The sequence below is a fragment of the Impatiens glandulifera genome, chromosome 4, assembly GCF_907164915.1.
Source record: "Impatiens glandulifera chromosome 4, dImpGla2.1, whole genome shotgun sequence".
NCBI lineage: Eukaryota > Viridiplantae > Streptophyta > Magnoliopsida > Ericales > Balsaminaceae > Impatiens > Impatiens glandulifera.
Window position 1 is genome coordinate 7,864,576 of NC_061865.1, and position 23,362 is coordinate 7,887,937.

Genomic DNA, 23,362 nt, shown 5'->3' on the forward strand with positions numbered 1-23,362 from the left:
CCCAGGTGAAGCTAGCTTCACCTGGTAGCGTTTTTTTTTATATTATTTTGCAGACTTACATGAAGGCATAAATGCTTTTACATGAACATATAAATGTTTTTACATAAATGTGTTAATGGTTTTACATGAACATTTATATATATTTAATATATAATTATATAAAATAATTTAACTAATTTTTTTTAAATATCTTAAAAATAAATTTAAAAATATTTTGTTTTAAAAATTTATTTAAATATATTAAAAAAAAAATTTGAACATATTGTTATATATATATTTAATATATAATCATATAAAATAATTAAAATAAATTAATTTAAATATCTTACAAATGTAAATATCAAGTGAAGTTTGCTTCACTTCTATCAGCGCTGTAAATATTGAGAGAAGCAAGCTTCACTTAGTAGTGTTTGTTTCACTCATTTGAGCGCTGTAAATACTTAGGTGAATCTAGCTTCACCTGGTAGCGCTTGTTTTTATTTTTTTTTGCAGACTTACATTAAGACATAAATGCTTTAACATTAACGTATAAATGTTTTTACATAAATGTGTTAGTGGTTTTACATAACAATTACATATATTTAATATATAATTATATAAAATATAAAATAATTTAAATATTTTTTTTAAAAATATCTTACAAATAAATTTTAAAATTTTTTTTACAAATTTATTTAAATATATTAAAAAAACTTTGAACATGTTATATATATATATATATATATATATATATATATATATATATATATATATATATATATATATATATATATATATATATATATATATATATATATATATATATTTAATATATAATCATATAAAATAATTAAAATAATTCATTTAAATATCTTACAAATTTAATATCAAGTGAAGTTTGCTTCACTTCTATCCGCACTGTAAATATTGAGTGAAGCAATCTTCACCTGGTAGTGCTTGTTTCACTCATTTGAGAGTTGTAAATCCCCAGGTGAAACAAACTTCACCTGATAGTGCTTGTTTTTTTTATTCTTTTGCAGACTTACATTAAGGCATAAATGTTTTTACATGAACATATAAATGTTTTTACATAAATGTGTTAATGGTTTTACATGAACATTTATATATATTTAATATATAATTATATAAAATAATTTAAATAATTTTTTTTAAATATCTTAAAAATAAATTTAAAAATATTTTGTTTTAAAAATTTATTTTAATATATTAAAAAATTTTTTTGAACATATTGTTATATATATATTTAATATATAATCATATAAAATAATTAAAATAAATTAATTTAAATATCTTACAAATGTAAATATCAAATGAAGTTTGCTTCACTCCTATCAGCGCTGTAAATATTGAGTGAAGCAAGCTTCACCTGGTAGTGTTTGTTTCAATCATTTGAGCGCTGTAAATATAAAATAATTTAAATAATTTTTTTAAAATATTTTACAAATAAATTTAAAAATATTTTGTTTTACAAATTTATTTAAATATATTACAAAAAAATTTTAACATATTGTTATATATATATTTAATATATAATCATATAAAATAATTAAAATAAATTAATTTAAATATCTTACAAATGTAAATATTAAGTGAAGTTCTTTCAGCGCTGTAAATATTGAGTGAATCAAGCTTCACTTGGTAGTGCTTGTTTCACACATTTGAGTGTTGTAAATACTCAGGTGAAACAAGCTTCACATGATAGCGCTTGTTTTTTTTGTTTTTTTTTGCAGATTTACATGAAGGCATAAATGTTTTTACATGAACGTATAAATGTTTTTACATAAATGTGTTAATGGTTTTACATGAACATTTATATATATTTAATATATAATTATATAAAATATAAAATAATTTAAATATTTTTTTTAAATATCTTAAAAATAAATTTTAAAATATTTTAATTTATTTAAATATATTACAAAAAAAAAATTGTTTTACAAATTTATTTAAATATATTTACACAATTATTTAAATATCTTTCAAAAATAATTAAAAATATGTTTTTATATGTATATATTTAATATATAATTATATAATTATATAAAATTTTAAATAATTTGTCAAAATATATTTCAATACATTATAAAAAATTTGTGCATATTAAATATTTAAATATATACATCATGAAATAATTTGTACAAATTCATTTGAATATATCACAATTATAACATATAATTATTATCATTCATAAAAATTAATTTAAATATCTTAAATCATATAATTTATGATTATTATTTTAAACTAATCTTAAAATAAAATTATATTAATTCATATTTTTTATTTTTTATATATTAGAAATAAAATTATATGAATTATTATTTAATCATTTAAATACATCACAAATAAATTTATAAACATAATTTATAAATCAGAGTCAATTTAAGTTTGCTTCACTCAACAGTGAATATATATCAATCAATTTTACATGGACAACCTCATGTAAAACAGTGTAGATTGTCTCTTCAATGGTCATGTAAAACGGAATGAAGCGAATGAAGCTTCACTCATTTCCATTTCTGCTGAACCCGGAATAAAATACGGGTTCCGGGTTCTCTCTCTTCCTTTCAACCCAGTTTTAATTTATGAATATAATAATAATGCTGAGTTTTGATTAGTCCGTAACAGGGGAATACCCCATTCGGTAGCAGAAGATTTGATCTCCTTTCATGATCCATGCATCATCAAATAGAAAACCCATAACCCACTCTTGATTTTTAAGGTTTAAATTTCATAATATAAATAAATAATAAAATTAATTAGCTATGTCATTAATGTCGTCATTTCACTTGACTTCATGACATTCTTTCATAAAATAATTAAAGATGAATTAATAAAATAAAATTCAATTGGACCTTCCAAAGACCCCCGTACGTTTATGTGGTCCAATTTTACAAGTCAAACACTACGGATTGTTAAATATTATTTGAAAATATTGTCTTTGTAGTGATAACAACGACCAAAATTAATTAATATTAATCCACAATTTTTATAAACTATTTTTAAATTTGTTACACAAGTTTTAATAAGTTATTATCAACAAATAAACTTTCAACAAATGACTTTATAATTGAGTTAAGGAAATAATTAACCCTTATATTGCTATTTGAACACTGTTTAATTTCAATCTGAACTAATATATATTATTTTTAAAAAGAAAAAGAAGATTCCAATAGACCTTTCAAAAAGACCCTGTAAAAATACCGAAGCAATGACATTTACGTGGGTATCCTTATTTTTACCATTTCATTGTCTTTCCATTTTTATATTTATTAATCCATTCCCGGGCCATCACGTGCTCTAAATTTTTTTTTTTATTTATTTATAAAAAATAAAAGTCTACACAATCTTAATTTAACAAAACAAAAATGCGAAAGCATACTTGTAATCTTTTTTAAATATTTAATCTTAGGCATTATAATATCAATGTACAAAAAGATCAACTAATAATTTACAAGTTTTAAAAGAAACATATTAAGACATAGTTCCTTAATCGATCCAAGTTAATTTCATTGTAGTTCGAAATTCTCAATTTAGATATATCTTATACATAAAAAAAAAACTTACTAACCCATCTGAGACCATATATTATTTCTCTTCAGCATTTGTATACGAATTTCTAGAGCCTCTATTTATTTTAAGAAATCCACTATTTCACCAACCAACTTGCAATACGATTACGATTTATCTCTAACAAGAACTCCATGTCATTCCATCCATGAAAAGATCATAAACTCGATCTTTACCTTTTTTTTTATAATAATAATAAAGCAATCTTCGAGAAATGTGTAAATTCTATGAAGTAATTTGTTTCTTTGTTTCAAAAAGATATCTTTAATATTGAACAAATAGTTTATTAAAATGTATAACAAAATTGTCTAGGTTATCTACAAGATTAATTTAGAATTTGAGGTGTGTTGAATTCTTCTATAACATGTTTTCAAGTACAATTCTTCAGCACATAGTCTTGCACAAAATATGTATTGATGATGTTATCATGTACTTTAGAAAAATTAATGTTACTTTGAAATAGTTATATATATATATATATTTTTTTTTATAAAAATGGATTACATCAACAAAGATTTTTTTTCAAATATATAATAGTATTTTTTTTTATATAAAAATTGATCACATCAGCAAAGAATAAATGGATCAAATGAAGAATAAAATAATAATTTTGAGTTAGGATCTTAAACCTCTCAAAGGAATCCCAAAAACTAGAAGAAAAAAAATTATCAATAAATTCTAGGAACAAGATAACATAGTTCAATTTTACAATCCAACCAAAATAATGTAATCTTTAATGAATTCACCTATTCTTTATTACACTTAAAAAATGGTAAAATCAAGCTATTCATGAGGCGCTCGGTCAAAGTTCGACTTAAGCTTGACTTTGAACAAGCTCGAGCCGACTCATTTAATATTCGAGCCGAACTTGAGCTCAAATAATATTTTTTCGATAATTTTTCAAAATTTTGCGAGTCTGATACTAAATAATATATATATATATATATATATATTATTTATTTTAATATTAAACTTAAAATTTAAAACAAATATTTTGTATTCACTCTCTCCAAGTTCAAAGTTCATATGTCATGCCCATATTATTATATCATATTGCCTCTAAAATTCAAAATTAGAAACCTCTAATTCTCTAATCCATGGTCCATATATTATATATTATAATATAATATATTCCGTAGATATATTACATAAATGAGTCGAGTCGAGCTTGAACTTAAATTTATAAACTCGTTGAAGTTAAACTAATTAATACTAAATCGAGTAAAACATCGAGCTCAAGTTGGTTTGAGCTCGATTCAGCTTATTTGCATTCCTAAATTAACTCACTAAATGACATAGAAAAAAGTGATTTCTAATAAATAAAATATCACGAAATCGAGATTCCTAGATTTAAAAAAACTAAAAAAATGGTAATTTAATTAGATATATTTCTTAAAGCTATTTTGATTATAAGGTAATTTAATCATCAGTTTTTAAAACTAACCCAAAATTCTTATAAATCCAATATCATAGAATAATTAGAGTTAAAGTATGATACCCGATTAGTATAAGTAAAATATAGTTAGTCAGCAATGAAATCTTGAATTTCTTCCCCAAATACGTGCACATTCTCATATTCAATCAAGAATCGCATCGAAATTAAGATCGTCGGTATGTTTGGCACAATAGGTACAATTGGCACGTTCGGCACAGTTGCTCGGTCGTGCGATTCCGTTAATTTGGTAGTCAGTTACGGGAAACGTGGTCGGAGTAAAGATCATTGGCACGTCTGGCACGTTCAGCACATCGGGGAAAAACGTCTAGGGTTTGAATAAGGTCGTTTCAAGATTTTTGTTATGACTTTAATCCCCTATTTTGAGGTCTTATTGGAATATGGGTAAAAAGAAAAATAACAAGACAAAAGAAGTGGATGATTTTGTTCTTAAAGTAGTCAAGGCCATAGAAGTGCAGGACTTTGTTTTTAAAGGAGTCAAAAAAAACTTTAGAGAAGGAAATTAACAAAAAAAAACTAAAGAAGTTATTAACGAAAAAGTACAGGAAATCAACAAAGACCCAATTGCTGCTCAAAAGCCTTTGGAAAATAATGCAGGGATTAAGGAGAAGAAAGAAGGAGTTTGGATGATATGGTATAATCAAAGGGCAAAATTATTTGGACTAAAAAACCAAAATCACCAAACTCCTTATGCATGTTAAGAAAGGATAGATTGTACTCATCAAGGAGAAAATACAAAGCACAATCGTCCAACTTAACATTCAATATCTCCAAGACTGAAATTTACTCAAGAAGGATGAATATGAAGTGATAGTAAAATGGCATGTTGCAACAATGAGGGAGTTAATGACTGCTCCTAAATTAAAGACCTATACTATAAGAAATAATTCTACATGGAAAATCAATGAAATCTGGAAAAACAACATTGGGAAAAAGGTTGAATATCATGCATACAAAAGAAAAATCTACTTAGGCAATGTACAGACAAAAGTGGAGGTACTGAATTCTCCTTTTAAATTTAAATTGCCTACTATATTACAAGAAAATTGTGTTAGGGGAATGAGAAAATGTAGTGGTGGAAAACTACATAGGAAAGAATAGAGTTTCCTTCATAGTCACCAAAGAGGCACTTATGAAGCAATGGGAGAAAAAAGGATTAGAGAAAATTTCAGCGAATGTACATGATCTCTACTTTATGAAATTTAAGAAGGGATCAAATCTAGATGAAATTCTGGAAAATGGGCATACATATATTGGATCAAACTGCATGAAGTTGGAAAAATAGTCTAAAAATTTGAACTTATTAAGCAAACCTAAAGAAACAGCTCATATTTGGTTCAAACTTTGGAATATCTCTGCACACATGTATAGTGTAGAAGCTTTTAGTCATTTTGCAGGTTTATTGGGTATGTCATTATATATGGACTCAATTACAATGATCTTGAAATTCAAGTTGAGAGAAACAAGGTGAAAAGCTCAGAATTCCTAAAGAATAATTCTTTTTATCAAATTAGAACGGGTTCATATAAAAGAAAAAATCAAAATGAGAATAGGCAGTACTCATCATCATTTTCAGTTCACCCCTCTTTCATTACAAGAGGAAGGGGAAGGGGAAGAGGAAGGACAAAGGGAAGAGGAAGACAACCTATTGAAACATCAAGTTGTTATGCAAATAAAAATCATGATTGGGATAATTAGGATTTGATGCAATTTGTAATCTTTGTTTGTAATCTTTGTTTTTCGTATGTTTGATGACTATTAATTAGTTTCTTTAGGGTCGTTAGATTTTCATCTTTTAATCATAGCTAGGGTTTGTCTAGTTTTGATTCTGTACTCTTCCACTTTTGAGATTTTAATGAAATAGTTTTAACCGTTAAAAAAAATATAATTAGTCATTTCCTTAAAAAAATATATATAATTAGGCAATAGGTATAATACATTGTATGTTTATTTTTGTTTGAAATTGCTTATTGTAGATTTATTTTTATTTGAAATAGTTAGGTTTTTTAAGCGGTACAAAATAAATAACCTAACTATAAGTATGAAAAAAAATTATTCTTCGATTGAAATTTGAACCTCTTGTTAAGTAATTTATAACCATTGATCGTCTAATGTTCCAACTATGTTATGTTTCTTAGAAATGAATTATAGCTAATTTTACTAATAAACGTATTTCATTTTTAAATCAAATTATATTACATTCTCACTAATGTGATAAGCCGCCATTTATATGTAAGACATGTATATAGCCGTCCGATTCAAGTATATTACGAATTTTGTATTATGGTATCATAATTTATATTTTATAATATGTTAGACTAAGTTAAATAATGAAAAATGAAAATTAATTAAAAGAAAAATAATTAATTATGGAATTTTTTTAAATAAACTTAGGTCAATAAGTTTAAATCAATACGACAAAATTTTAATGATGTGATCTGAAAAAAACAAAGTTGTTAAAATTATCTTTGCGCAGATACGTCTGAAGACGTCTTCTTTCTATTAGACGTGTTGTCTGAGCAAGCGCGATCAAACGTCTAACTTCTACAGACGGGTTAGTCTGAAAAAGTCCGCGAGCAGACGTCGTATAACTTCTAAAAACGGGTTAGTTTGAAGAAGTGTCCGAGCAGACGTCGTCTAACTTCTACAAACGGGTTAATCTGAAGAAGTGCGCAAGCAGACGTCGTCTAACTTCTACAAACGAGTTAGTTTGAAGAAATGTGTGAGCAGACATCTAACTTCATCAGACGGGTTAGTTTGAAGAAGTGCGCGACCAGACGTCGTCTGAAGAAGTGCGCGAGCAGACGTCTAACTTCAGCAGACGTGAAGTCTGAAGAAGTGCGTGAGCAGACGCTTTGCTTCAGCAACAGTCTGAAAAAACGTGAGTAGACGCCTTGCTTCAACAGCCATCTGAAGAAGTGCTCTACTTATCTGCATAGCTCACCAACACAGTGGAAAGTAGAGTTCGTTATAAGCAGACGTCTTAGTCAGCTTATTACAACTACCATCTAGCTTTCAACCAACAGAAAGTCGACACGTAATATTTATAAATCAGATTCGACTATTGCCTACACCTCAACATCAAAGTACAACGTCGAATCCCTGGATTTGTGAACGGCGGATCCGTAGATTTCCGGTACGGCGAAACTTTTCGGTCAATTCACAATCCAAGAATCAGAGTCGATCATTGTTAAGCTTCAATATAAAAGATCATCTAAGTACAACGGAAAACTCCCTCTTGAAGCACTTTTATGCCAACTAACTCAGAAAAAGCTTTTGCAAAGTCTTTTACTCTCCGGTAAGCATACATTGTATTTCATTAAGCCGAGAATTAAAATTACTATAATATCTGTGATTGTTATCAGTATTGTAAGTTGAACATAGGTTGTCTGTTCAACATAGTGTTAATTAGAAGTTCAGAAATAGACAGTTGTTAAATCATGTATGTCTGACTGGGTTTGTGTAGTCGTTATACGAATCAAAGGCTTCTAATGAAAATCCTTATGGAAACAGAAGAAGGGGTGACGTAAGAGTTTTATCTTCGAACATCCATAAAACTCCTTGTATTCTTTCATTTCTGAAACTTTCAATCTCTTATCTGACGCTTCAAATCGAGCAAGCATTTCCGCACTTGAATCCGTTCAAGAGCTTGCGAAGATTTATGAAGAATAGAAACAGATTTTAATCTCTACCATGATTAAATCGAATTGAAAGTGTCTTAAGTTGTCAACTATATTTTGACCCCCCTATCTGTAGTTGCCACCAATCCTAACATAATCTATATTATATTATTTACATTTTAATTAAATGGCTATTGTACATCTTCCTCTCTTTATCATCAATATTCTTATGCCCCACCAAGATCAAAACCCTAGCATGAGAATAGAGTTTTTCATGGTGTTCAATTTCCTTCTATATCTGATGCGACTAGCGAAGATCAAACACATCCTTAATATTGGCATTCCTACAAATAACAATGGAGTTAAGCTCAGAAAACGTCACAACGAGACACTTAATCCTGCACACATCATCCCAAAAGCTAAGTGAGGCTCTGTCCCGCACAGTCAATCTGGATTTTTAGCGATAACTCTTTCATAAATAATATATATTTCACTCAAAATTCTACCGCCCACAGGAAAATTAGAGTTTATGGTAACTATTTAGACCAATTATGAACCATTTTACATTTAATCAACAATGCCCGAAGACTATTTAGTTCAGATATAAATTTTATTACGCAATTTGAGAGAGAATAATTTTATTAAAGGAAATAAGATATCAGATACCCAAACTCTTTGATTCTTATATCGCTTGATCTTAACCCAACATACCAAATGACCGAACGAAGAAATAGACTGGGAAAAGGAATGTCTCAAAATAATCATTGTTTTTATATAGTAAGACTATTTAATTTCAATATGAACTAATTTAAAAAAAAAAAAAAAAAGATGACTGAAACTTTCAATGACTTGACTAAATTCAACCCACAAACTTCAGGTGGTCTAAAAAACAAATTAAAGACAATACATTTCTCTTAAACAAACACGGTTAGGGATGGTTTGAAAATAATGTTTTTTAGAAAAAAAAAAATTTTTTAATCAAATCATCAAAACACGGTCATATTTGATATATTAATAAAAATTGTTATCGGGAATAAGAAATAATGGGGTTGTAATGATTTGATTAATTAATTAACTGTTGAATTATTAAAATAATTAAATAAAAATTAATCAAACAATCCCCTACAAATCCAGCCATGACATTGACTTATCCTACAATTTTTACCACTTCTTTTGTATTTCCAATTTTATATTTAATTAATACATTTATTCCATTCCCGCGCACTCACGTGCTCCAAATAAAATCTGTTTTTATTTTAGTTATAACAAATTAAAGTACAAAATCCTAAATAAACAAAATTAAAATGCTGAAACATACATACAAAAATAAGACAATAACCTAACAATATATTTTTGGAGTGATTAAAATTTACTTGATAAGCAACAAATTTAATACTAGCAAAAGTTGTCATTCCATCCCACTGAATAAACATAAAATCTTTTTTTTTATTATTATAATATTAATAATAATAAACACCATGCGTAAACTCTAAGAAGTGATTTTTTTTTTTTTAATTTGAAATATTTTTCTAATACTAATTGGAAGGCTTCTTAAAATATATAATACAATTAGCACTTTATAATTGTCTAGGTTATCTTATGGAAGAGATTTAGAATTTGAGTTAGTTGGGTTGAATTCTTCTAGCATGTTTTCAAGTACCATTCTTCAACTATCTGGTGTAGTCTTGAAAATATGTATAAAATATGTATTTGAAGATGTTATCATATTTTTAACTTCAGATAAATAAATGTTAATTTGAAATTAATTTATAATTTTCAAAGTATGATGCATGCATGGAACATTAGTATTATAATGGTTGTTCACATTGCCATGTCATATGAATTAATTAAGGAAGATCATGGCTGGCTTCTTCCTATATATATATAGCTCTTCATCTTCTCAACCCTAACACCACACCACCCTCAATTCGATTTCAATCACTTATAATTATTTGTAACAATCTTCTATTCAAAAGAGAGAGTCTTCAAGAGATGGAGAAAATTAGAAGCATTAGTACTCTTCTTATGCTTGTCTTCATTTTGTTCTTAGCCTTTTCCAATTATGCAACAGCATCTGAGGAACTTGGTAAGCATTCATTTTTACATCAATATATCCTGATTAAACATTTAGGGAAAATTATAATTTACGCTAAACGCAAAAATAACACGATCATCTACCCAAAACTTTAATGATGATAAATCTACGCAGAGTATGAGGGAGAGTTCAACTACGAGAAGGATAGCGAAAGAGGACCGGAAGGATGGGGAGGCTTGTGTAATAGTGGAAGGATGCAGTCTCCAATCGATCTATCAAATGAGAGAGTTGAAATGGTTTCCCATTTAGGGATTGTTAAAAGGAAATACAAGCCATCCAATGCTACCCTTGTTAATAAAGGCCATGACATGCAGGTAAATATACACTTTAGTTAACGTGATTAATAATGTCTATCTCGATTAAATTAAATACGTTGAGAAAGACCTTTGGTGATATTTATTTATAATTTTAATTGATATGTATAAATAAATATTGTAGTTGAGTTGGAAAGGTGATGCGGGATTTATTAAAATAAATAAAACTGAATATGAACTCCAACAATGTCATTGGCACTCACCTTCTGAACATACCATTAACGGCATAAGGTAATATTATTTTTTAATTTTAAAAGTATTTTTTTTCACATGTCGCAAACGCTACGGTGAAATAATAGAATAATAAGGTTTGCATTAATATAATTGCTTAAACAAAATGTAGATTTGATCTTGAGGCGCATTTAGTTCATAAGAGCAAGAGCGGAAAATATGCTGTTATAAGCATCATTTATAAACTTGGACATGCCGATTCTTTCTTAACTCAGGTACTAATTCATTCTTGAACGCTAAATTATGTATTTAGAAAAATGAAATAGAGAAAATTTATGATTGATGTTGATATTTTGCTTGCAGTTGAAGGAAGACTTGATAGACCTTCAAGACACACTACATTTAGAGAGAATGGTGGGGATTGTAGATCCGAGAATGATAGAGATTGGAAGTCACAAATATTACCGTTATCATGGTTCTCTTACGACTCCTCCATGCAATGAAACTGTTACTTGGACCGTGGTTAATAAGGTAATGACAGTTTCAAAAGCACAATTAGAAGTGTTGCGGGAGGCAATTCATGATGAATCAGGGAGCAATGCTAGGCCATTACAATCCATAAATGGACGTACAGTTCAACTTTATACTCCTGAAGATTATTAAGAATAGTATTATGAAGTTTATAATTGATGTGTGCCAATAATCTAGTTAATTAAATATGTTTAATCATATTTTTATTTTGTTTATTGTTATTTGTACCAATAAAAGACCTAGCCGTTATGAATAAAAATATTATTGTGTGTTTTTCACCGGAATGGATATAAGTATTGTATTATATGTTCATCTATTTACTATATTTGGTGTTTGTTTGGCCATTGTGGAATATAACTTTTGTTAAATAAAATAGAACTCATTTTATTGACCTATTACGAAAATCAAATCTAAAATGGACAAATCTTGTAATTAATTATCCAAATATTACTTGATTTACATAAAAAGATCACTAAAACCCAAAAAAAAAATAAAAAAATACTCACATCCAAATAAATTATTATGGCCACATTAAAGTCTCACAAAACTAGAGAACTAACATCTTTAGGAGCTTAAGTAAACTCATGCTTCACTCACCTTAATTATTTTAATTATGCACTAGCTAACTTTAAAATTTATTGTGTTTTCATACTTATTTTTGTTTGGGTTTTTAGTTTTTAACTTTTTTTTTAAAAAAAGAGTACCTGAAATCTCTTATGAAGCATGATTATAAAAAAACATAATAAGTTAATTCAATAATAAATGAAAATAAGTAAAATTTCAAAATTATGTTAACATGGAGTTGAGTAGTGTTACATTTCTCATTTCTCTCATTATGCCTTTATAATATTATTATTTTTTTGAATTAAGATGAACTAGCATGCATTACACCCCATAAACATTAGCCCCGTTTCAACTCAAAACGTTTACCGTTAAAATTGAACTTGTAATTATTTTTTTTCCATTTAAGTGGACTTTTATCATTGGGTTAGTTGCCCTCGTAATAGTATTAAAATATAAAATTTCATTTTTGTTGTAATTTTATGAAGTTATGGTTATCAATATAATCTCTTGAATTATAACTACTAATTTAACCCAACTCTCATATAGCCTAATTCAATTATTTATTATTTTCTCTTTGGTCTATTTGATAACATAAACTAGTAATTTGTATTACAATTTAAAAAGTAATTATTTGAAATGGCCTTATGAAGCAGTTATTGTGAATTAAGAAATTGAACAAGTCTTAATTCGATAATCCATATTACACACTCCTGATTAACTTTTTAGGAAATTTCATACTTTATAATAATTAAGAAATTCATATTGTCATGAATTCAATATTCATGATCACATCTTTTAGAAAATAATTAAAAGATCTATCAATTCCGTTGGAACTTTCAGAGACTAGATTCAACACAAATACATTTTTACAAAGTCTTTTTCAACTAACACTTTATAGATTTTATATTAATTGATTTCTTATTTTTAAAAGGACGAATGCATTTAAATAAAAGTTTAAGTCCATTTAAATTTATAAAATACTAGTATGATTATTAAATCAAATATATATATATATATATATATATATATATATATATATATATATATATATATATATATATATATATATATATATATATATATATATATATATATATATATATATATATATATATATATATATATAAAACATATCTAAATAAAAATAACCATTAATAAAACTTTTTTAAATAATTAATGATAAATCTATAAAAAAAAAAATTAATTATATACAAAATTAAACTTAAAAAATGTGATGGTCTAATTGTTTTGGAGTCATTGGTAATGTAACACACCAAAGCAAACCACTAATAAATTATTTATAATTGATTAGTCTCATATTCGTCACAAATCCAAACTTTTGTCATAATTCAAACTTAAAAATATTCATATTTCATCTCAGAAAAGATAAGGAAAGACTTTAAATACTGCAATAAAAGTTATCCCAAAAATTGATCGAAAAGTCATCGCCAACCAAAAATATATATTGTAAACGAAAAACATCCACATTACTGAAATGTCACTTCAAATACTGCATTTTACTGTTCGATTATTTGATTTTGTGAACCAGTAAAACAAATCATACTTAACTCAAATTAGAGTAACCACAAGAAAGTAGGCTACGAAGAATATGAATATCCGCTACACCATTTCAATAAAATGACATTGTTAAACGAAATCAAATCCAGTATACCGAAGGCCTTTCTCAGATCAGATCTTCTGCTACCAAATGGGGTGTTCCCCTGTTGCGGACCAATCAAAACTCAGCATTATTATTATATTAATAAATTAAAACTGGGTTGAAAGGAAGAAAGAGAACCCGGAACCCGTATTTTATTCCGGGTTCAGCAGAAATAGAAATGAGTGAAGCTTCCTTCACTTCACTCTGTTTTACATAACCATTGAAGAGACAGTCTACACTGTTTTACATAAAGTTGTCCATGTAAAACTAATTGATATATATTCACTGTTGAGTGAAGCGAACTTCAATTGACTCTGATTTATAAATTATGTTTATAAATTTATTTATGATGTATTTAAATGATTAAATAATAATTCATATAATTTTATTTCTGATATATATAAAATTATAATTATGAATTAATATAATTTTATTTAAAGATTAATTTAAAATAATAATCATAAATTATGTGATTTAAGATATTTAAATTAATTTTTATGAATGATTATAATTATATGTTATAATTGTGATATGTTTAAATGAATTTGTACAAAATATTTTATAATATATATATTTATATATTTAATATGCACAAATTTCTTTATAATGTGTTGAAATATATTTTGACAAATTATTTAAAATTTTATATAATTATATAATTATATATTAAATATATACATATAAAAACATATTTTTAATTATTTTTGAAAGATATTTAAATTATTTTGTAAATATATTTAAATAAATTTGTAAAACAAAAATATTTTTTTTATAATATATTTAAATAAATTAAAATATTATAAAATTTATTTTTAAGATATTTAAAAAATATATTTAAATTATTTTATATTGTATATAATTATATATAAAATATATATAAATGTTCACGTAAAATCACTAACATATTTATGTAAAAACATTTATAGGTTCATGTAAAAGCATTTATACCTTCATGTAAATTTGCAAAAGAAAAAAAAACAAGCGCTATCAGGTGAAGCAAACTTCACTTGGTAGCGCTTGTTTTTATTTTTTTAAATACCTAGTGAAGTTTACTTCACTTCTATCAGTGCTGTAAATATTGAGTGAAGCAAGCTTCACCTGGTAGTGCTTGTTTCACTCATTTGAGCGCTATAAATACCCAGGTGAAGCTAGCTTCACCTGGTAGCGTTTTTTTTTTATATTATTTTGCAGACTTACATAAAGGCATAAATGCTTTTACATGAACATATAAATGTTTTTACATAAATGTGTTAATGGTTTTACATGAACATTTATATATTTAATATATAATTATATAAAATAATTTAACTAATTTTTTTTAAATATCTTAAAAATAAATTTAAAAATATTTTGTTTTAAAAATTTATTTAAATATATTAAAAAAAAATTTGAACATATTGTTATATATATATTTAATATATAATCATATAAAATAATTAAAATAAATTAATTTAAATATCTTACAAATGTAAATATCAAGTGAAGTTTGCTTCACTTCTATCAGCGTTGTAAATATTGAGAGAAGCAAGCTTCACCTAGTAGTGCTTGTTTCACTCATTTGAGCGCTGTAAATACCTAGGTGAATCTAGCTTCACCTGGTAGCGCTTGTTTTTATTTTTTTTTTGCAGACTTACATTAAGACATAAATGCTTTAACATTAACGTATAAATGTTTTTACATAAATGTGTTAGTGGTTTTACATAACAATTACATATATTTAATATATAATTATATAAAATATAAAATAATTTAAATATTTTTTTTTAAAATATCTTACAAATAAATTTTAAAATTTTTTTTACAAATTTATTTAAATATATTAAAAAAAACTTTGAACATGTTATATATATATATATATATATATATATATATATATATATATATATATATATTTAATATATAATCATATAAAATAATTAAAATAATTCATTTAAATATCTTACAAATTTAATATCAAGTGAAGTTTGCTTCACTTCTATCCGCACTGTAAATATTGAGTGAAGCAATCTTCACCTGGTAGTGCTTGTTTCACTCATTTGAGAGTTGTAAATCCCCAGGTGAAACAAACTTCACCTGATAGTGCTTGTTTTTTTTATTCTTTTGCAGACTTACATTAAGGCATAAATGTTTTTACATGAACATATAAATGTTTTTACATAAATGTGTTAATGGTTTTACATGAACATTTATATATATTTAATATATAATTATATAAAATAATTTAAATAATTTTTTTTAAATATCTTAAAAATAAATTTAAAAATATTTTGTTTTAAAAATTTATTTAAATATATTAAAAAAAAATTTTGAACATATTGTTATATATATATATTTAATATATAATCATATAAAATAATTAAAATAAATTAATTTAAATATCTTACAAATGTAAATATCAAATGAAGTTTGTTTCACTCCTATCAGCGCTGTAAATATTGAGTGAAGCAAGCTTCACCTGGTAGTGTTTGTTTCAATCATTTGAGCGCTGTAAATATAAAATAATTTAAATAATTTTTTTAAAATATCTTACAAATAAATTTAAAAATATTTTGTTTTACAAATTTATTTAAGGAAATAATTAACCCTTATATTGCTATTTGAACACTGTTTAATTTCAATCTGAACTAATATATATTATTTTTAAAAAGAAAAAGAAGATTCCAATAGACCTTTCAAACAAGACCCTGTAAAAATACAGAAGCAATGGCATTTACGGACGTGGGTATCCTCTAAATAATTTTTTATTTATTTATTTAAAAAAAATAAAAGTCTACACAATCTTAATTTAACAAAACAAAAATGCGAAAGCATACTTGTACTCTTTTTTAAATATTTAATCTTAGGCATTATAATATCAATGTACAAAAAGATCAACTAATAATTTACAAGTTCAAAAAGAAACATATTAAGACATATTTCCTTAATTGATCCAAGTTAATTTCATTGTAGTTCGAAATTCTCAATTTACATATATAACTTATACATAAAAAAAAATTTACTAACCCATTTTAGACCATAGATTATTTCCCTTCAGCATTTGTATACGAATTTCTAGAGTCTCTATTTATTTTAAGAAATCCACTATTTCACCAACCAACTTGCAATACGATTACGAATTATTTTTAACAAGCACTCCATGTCATTCCATCCTATGAAAAGATCATAAACTCGATATCTACCTTTTTTTATAATAATAATAAAGCAATCTTTGAGAAATGTGTAAATTCTATGAAGTAATTTGTTTCTTTGTTTCAAAAAGATATCTTTAATATTAAACAAAGGGTTTATTAAAATGTATAGCAAAATTGTCTCGGTTATCTAAAAGATTAATTTAAAATTTGAGGCGTGTTGAATTCTTCTAACATGTTTTCTAGTACAAGTCTTCAGCACATAGTCTTAGATCGATATATGCACAAAATATGTATTGATGATGTTATCATGTTTAACTTTAGAAAAATTAAGGTTACTTTGAAATAGTTATATATATTTTTTTATAAAAATGGATTACATCAACAAAGATTTTTATCATAGATATAATAGTATTTTTTTTTATATATAAAAATGAATCACATCAACAAAGAATTAATGGATCAAAAGAAGAATAAATTAGTAATTTTGAGTTTGATCTTCAGCACATAGTCTTAGATATATGCACAAAATATGTATTGATGATGTTATCATGTAATTTAGAAAAATTAATGTTACTTTGAAATAGTTATATATATATATATATATATTTATAAAAATGGATTACATCAACAAAGATTTTTTTTTCAAATATATAATAGTATTTATTTTATATAAAAGTTGATCACATCAACAAAGAATAAATGGATCAAAAGAAGAATAAAATAATAATTTTGAGTTAGGATCTTAAACCTCTCAAAGAATCCCAAAAACTAGACAAAAAAAATATTATCAATAAATTCTAGGAACAAGATAACATAGTTCAATTTTTACAATCCAACCAAAATAATGTAATCTTTAATGAATTCACCTATTCTTTATTACACTTAAGTAATTAACCTAGGGATGAAATCAAGCTATTCATGAGGCGTTCGGTCAAAATTCGACTTAAGCTTGACTTTGAACAAGCTCGAGCCGACTCGTTTAATATTCGAGCCGAGCTTGAGCTAAAATAATATTTTCTCGATGATTTTTCGAGCTTTTGTGAGTCTGATACTAAATAATATATATTATTTATTTTAATATTAAACTTAAAATTTAAAACAAATATTTTGTATTCACTCTCTCCCAGTTCAAAGTTCATATGTCATGCCCATACTAAAATTCAAAATTAGAAACCTCTAATTCCCTAATCCGTGGTCCATAGATTATATATATTATATATTATAATATAATATATTTCGTAGATATATTACATAAATGAGTCGAGTCTGAAATCAAATTTATAAACTCGTTGAAGTCGAACTAATTAATACTAAATCTGGTCAAACATCGAGCTCAAGTTGGTTTGAGCTCGATTCAGCTCATTTGCATTCCTAGATTAACTCACTAAATGACATAAAAAAAGTGATTTCTAATAAATAAAATATCACGAAATCGATTCTAATTCAAAAACGTTTTAAATAAATTCCTAGATTAAAAAAAAACAAAAAAATGGTAATTTAATTAGATATATTTCTTAAAGCTATTTTGATTATAAGGTAATTTAATCATCAGTTTTTTAAAACTAACCCAAAATTCTTATAAATCCAATAACATAGAATAATTAGAGTTAAAGTATGATACCCGATTAATATAAGTAAAATATAATTAGTCAGCGATGGAATCTTGAATTTCTTCCCCAAATACGTGCACATTCTCATATTCAATTAAGAATCGCGTCGAAATTAAGATCGTCGGCACGTTTGGCACAATAGGTACAATCGGCACGTTCGACACAGTTGCTCGGTCGTACGATTCAGTTAATTTGGTAGTCGGTTACGGGAAACGTGGTCAGAGTAAAGATCGTCGGCACGTCTGACACGTTCGGCACATCGGGGAAACTCGTCTAGGGTTTGAATAAGGTTGTTTCAAGATTGTTGTTCTGACTTTAATCCATTGTTTTGAGGTCTTATTGGAATATGGGTAAAAGGAAAAACAACAAGGCAAAAGAAGTGGAGGATTTTGTTCTTAAAGGAGTCAAGGCCATAGAAGTGCAGAACTTTGTTCTTAAAGGAGTCAAAGAAACTTTAGAGAAGAAAATTAACAAAATAACTAAAGAAGATGTTAATGAAAAAGTGCAGGAAATAAACAAAGACCCAATTGCTGCTCAAAAGCCTTTGGAACATAATGCAGGGATTAAGGGGAAGAAAGAATGAGTTTGGATGATAGGGTATAATCAAAGGGCAAATTTATTTGGACTAAAAAACCAAAATCACCAAACTCCTAATGCATGCTAAGAAAGGATAGATTGTACTCAACAAGGAGAAAATACAAAGCACAATCGTCCAACTTAACATTCAATATCTCCAAGACTGGAATTTACTCAAGAAGGATGAATAAGAAGTGATAGTAAAATGGTCTGTTGCAACAATGAGGGAGTTAATGAATGCTTCTAAATTAAAGACATATACTATCAGAAATAATTCTACATGGAAAATCAATGAAATCTGGAAAAACAACATTGGGAAAAAGGCTAAATATCATGCATACAAAGGAAAAATCTACTTAGGCAATGTATAGACAAAAGTGGAGGTACTGATTTCTCCTTTTGAATTTAAATTGCCTACTATATTAGAAGAAAATTGTGTTAGAGAATGGGAAAATGTAGTGGTGGGAGGAAAGAATAGAGTTTCCTTCCTAGTCACCAAAGAGGCACTTATGAAGTAATGGGAGAAAAAGGGATTGTTGAAAATTTCAGCGACTGTACATGATCTCTACTTTCTGAAATTTAAGAAGGGATCAAATCTGGATGAAATTCTGGAAAATAAGCATACATATATTGGATCAAACTGCATGAAGTTGGAAAGATAGTCTAAACATTTGAGCTTATTAAGCAAGCCTAAAGAAACAGCTCATATTTGGTTCAAACTTTGGAATATCCCTGCACACATATATAATGTAGAAGCTCTTAGTCATTTTGCAGGTTTATTGGGTACGTCATTACAAGAGGAAGGGGAAGGGGAAGGGGAAGAGGAAGGACAAGGGGAAGAGAAAGACAACCTGTTGAAACATCAGGTTGGTATGGAAATAAAAATCCTGATTGAGATAATTATGATTTGATAAAATTTGTAATCTTTGTTTGTAATCTCCGTTTTTCGTATGTTTGATGAATACTAATTAGTTTCTTTAGGGTCGTTTGATTTTCATCTTTTAATCATAGCTAGGGTTTGTTTAGATTTGATTCTTTACCCTCCCACTTTTGGGATTTTAATGAAATGATTTTAACCGTTTTCCTAAAAAAAATATAATTAGTCATTTTCCTTAAAAAAATATATATAATTAGGCAATAGGAATAATACATTGTATATTTATTTTTGTTTGAAATTGCTTATTGTAGATTTATTTTTATTTGAAATAGTTAGGTTTTTTAAGCGGTACAAAATAAATAACCTAACTATAAGTATGAAAAAAAATTATTCTTCGATTGAATTTTGAACCTCTTGTTAAGTAATTTATAACCATTGATCGTCTAATGTTCCAACTATGTTATGTTTCTTAGAAATGAATTATAGCTAATTTTACTAATAAACTCATTTCGTTTTAAAATCAAATTATATTGCATTCTCACTAATGTGATAAGCCACAATTTATATGTAAGACATGTATATAGCCGACCGATTCAAGTATATTACGAGTTTTGTATTATGGTATCATAATTTATATTTTGTAATCTGTTAGACTTAGTTAAATAATGAAAAATGAAAATTAATTAAAAGAAAAATAATTAATTATGAAAAAATATTTTAATAAACTTAGGTCAATAAATTTATATCAATACGACAAAATTTTAATGATGTGATCTGAAAAAAACTAAGTTGTTAAAATTATCTTTGCACAGATACGTCTGAAGACATCTTCCTTCTATCAGACGTGTTGTCTGAGCAAGCGCGATCAAACGTCTAACTTCTACAGACGGGTTAGTCTGAAGAAGTCTGCGAGCAGACGTCGTATAACTTCTACAGACGGGTTAGTCTGAAGAAGTGCACGAGCAGACGTCGTCTAACTTCTACAGACGGGTTAGTCTGAAGAAGTGCGCGAGCAGACGTCTAACTTTATCAGACGTGAAGTCTGAAGTGCGTGAGCAGACGCTTTGCTTCAGCAACATTCTGAAAAAACGTGAGTAGACGCATTGCTTCAGCAGCCATCTGAAGAAGTGCTCTACTTATCTGCACAGCTCACCAGCACAGTGGACAATAGAGTTCGTTATAAGCAGACGTCCTAGTCAGTTTATTACAACTACCATCTAGCTTTCAACCAACATAAAGTCGACACGTAATATTTATAACTCAGATTCGACTATTGCCTACACCTCAACATCAATGTACAACGTCGAATCCCTGGATTTATGAACGGCGGATCCCTGGATTTCCGGTACGGTGAATCTTTTCGGTCAATTCACAATCCAAGAATCAAAGTCGACCGTTGCTAAGCTTCAATATAAAAGATCATCTAAGTACAACGGAAAACTCCCTCTTGAAGCACTTTTATGCCAACTAACTCAGAAAAAGCTTCTGCAAAGTCTTTTACTCTCTGTTAAGCATACATTGTATTTCATTAAGCCGAGAATTAAAATTACTGTAATATATGTGATTGTTATCAGTATTGTAAGTTGAACAGAGGTTGCCTGTTCAACATAGTGTTAGTTAGAAGTTCAGAAATAGACAGTTGTTAAATCATGTATGTCTGACTGGGTTTGTGTAGTCGCTATACGAATCAAAGCCTTTTAGTGAAAATCCTTATGAAAACAGAAGAAGGGGTGACGTAGGAGTTTTATCTCCGAACATCCATAAAACTCCTTGTATTCTTTCATTTATGGAACTTTCAATCTCTTATCTGACGCTTCAAATTGAGCAAGCATTTCCGCACTTGAGTCCGTTCAAGAGGTTGCGAAGATTTATGAAGAATAGAAACAGATTTTAATCTCTAACAGGATTAAAATCGAATTGAAAGTGTCTTAAGTTGTCAACTATATTTTGACCCCCCTATCTATAGTTGCCACCGATCCTAACATAATCTATATTATATTATTTACATTTTAATTAAATGACTATTGTACATCTTTCTCTCTCTATCATCAATATTCTTATGCCCCACCATGATCAAAACTCTAGCATGAGAATAAAGTTTTTCATAGTGTTCAACTTCCTTCTATATCTGATGCGACTAGTGAGGAACAAACATATCCTTAGTATTAGCATTCCTACAAATAACAATGGAGTTAAGGTCAAAAAACGTCACAATGAGACACTTAATCTCGCACCCAACATCATCCTAGAAGCTAACCGAGGCTATGTCCCGCACAATGAATCTAGATTTCTAACGATAACTCTTTCATAAATAATATATATTTGACTCAAAATTCTACCGCCCACAGTGCAATTAGACTTTTTGGTAACTATTTAGACCAATCATGAACAAATTTACATTTAATTAACTATCCCCAAAGGCTATTTGGTTTAGATATAAATTCTGATACGCAATTTGAGAGAATAATTTTATTAAAGGAAATAAAATCTCGGATACACAAACTTCTTGATCCTTGTATCGCTTGACCTTAACCCAACCTGCCAAATGACCGGATGAAGAATTAGATGGTAGGAAAAAGAATATCTTAAAATATTCATTGTTTTTATATTGTAACACTATTTAATTTCAATATGAACTAATATTAAAAAAAATGACTGAAACTTTCAATGACTTGACTAATGAAACTTCGGGTGGTCTAAAGAACAAATAAAATAAAAGATTATACATTTCTCTTGAATAAACACGGTTAGGGATGGTTTGAAAATAATGTTTTCTTAGAAAAAACAAAACAAAACAAAAAATTTCTTTTAATCAAATAATCAAAACACGGTCATATTTGATATATTAATTAAAATTGTTATCGGGAATAAGAAATAATGACATTTTCATATTTTAATTGTGGGTTGTAATGATTTGATTAATTAATTAATTGTTGAATTATTAAAATAATTAAATAAAATTTGATCAAACACCCCCCCTACAAATCCAGCAATGACATTGACTTATCCTACAATTTTTACCACTTCTCTGTCTTTCCGTTTTTATATTTAATTAATACATTTATTCCATTCCCGCGCACTCACGTGCTCCAAATAAAATCTGTTTTCCTTATTTTATTTATAACAAATTAAAGTATACAAAATCCTAATTAAACAAAATTAAAATGCTGAAACATAACAAAAATAAGACAAT

The 23,362-nt window shown here is 26.9% G+C and overlaps 1 protein-coding gene across 1 annotated transcript; it reads left to right on the top strand.

Moving 5' to 3' along the window:
* Positions 1–10,632: 10,632 nt before the first annotated feature.
* On the top strand, positions 10,633–11,883 carry LOC124934621 (alpha carbonic anhydrase 7-like). Its single transcript, XM_047475145.1, has 5 exons — positions 10,633–10,726; positions 10,850–11,049; positions 11,174–11,280; positions 11,393–11,495; positions 11,584–11,883. The coding sequence occupies exons 1-5, from the start codon at positions 10,633–10,635 to the stop codon at positions 11,881–11,883; spliced, it is 804 nt and encodes a 267-aa protein (XP_047331101.1).
* Positions 11,884–23,362: the final 11,479 nt, after the last annotated feature.

Excerpts from the sequence above, each read along its gene's own strand:
- LOC124934621 (XM_047475145.1), top strand. The coding sequence starts at position 10,633 with ATGGAGAAAATTAGAAGCATTAGTACTCTTCTTATGCTTGTCTTCATT. Across the intron at positions 11,050-11,173 it reads ATAAAGGCCATGACATGCAG|TTGAGTTGGAAAGGTGATGC; the intron begins GTAAATATACAC and ends TAAATATTGTAG. Across the intron at positions 11,281-11,392 it reads CATACCATTAACGGCATAAG|ATTTGATCTTGAGGCGCATT; the intron begins GTAATATTATTT and ends AACAAAATGTAG.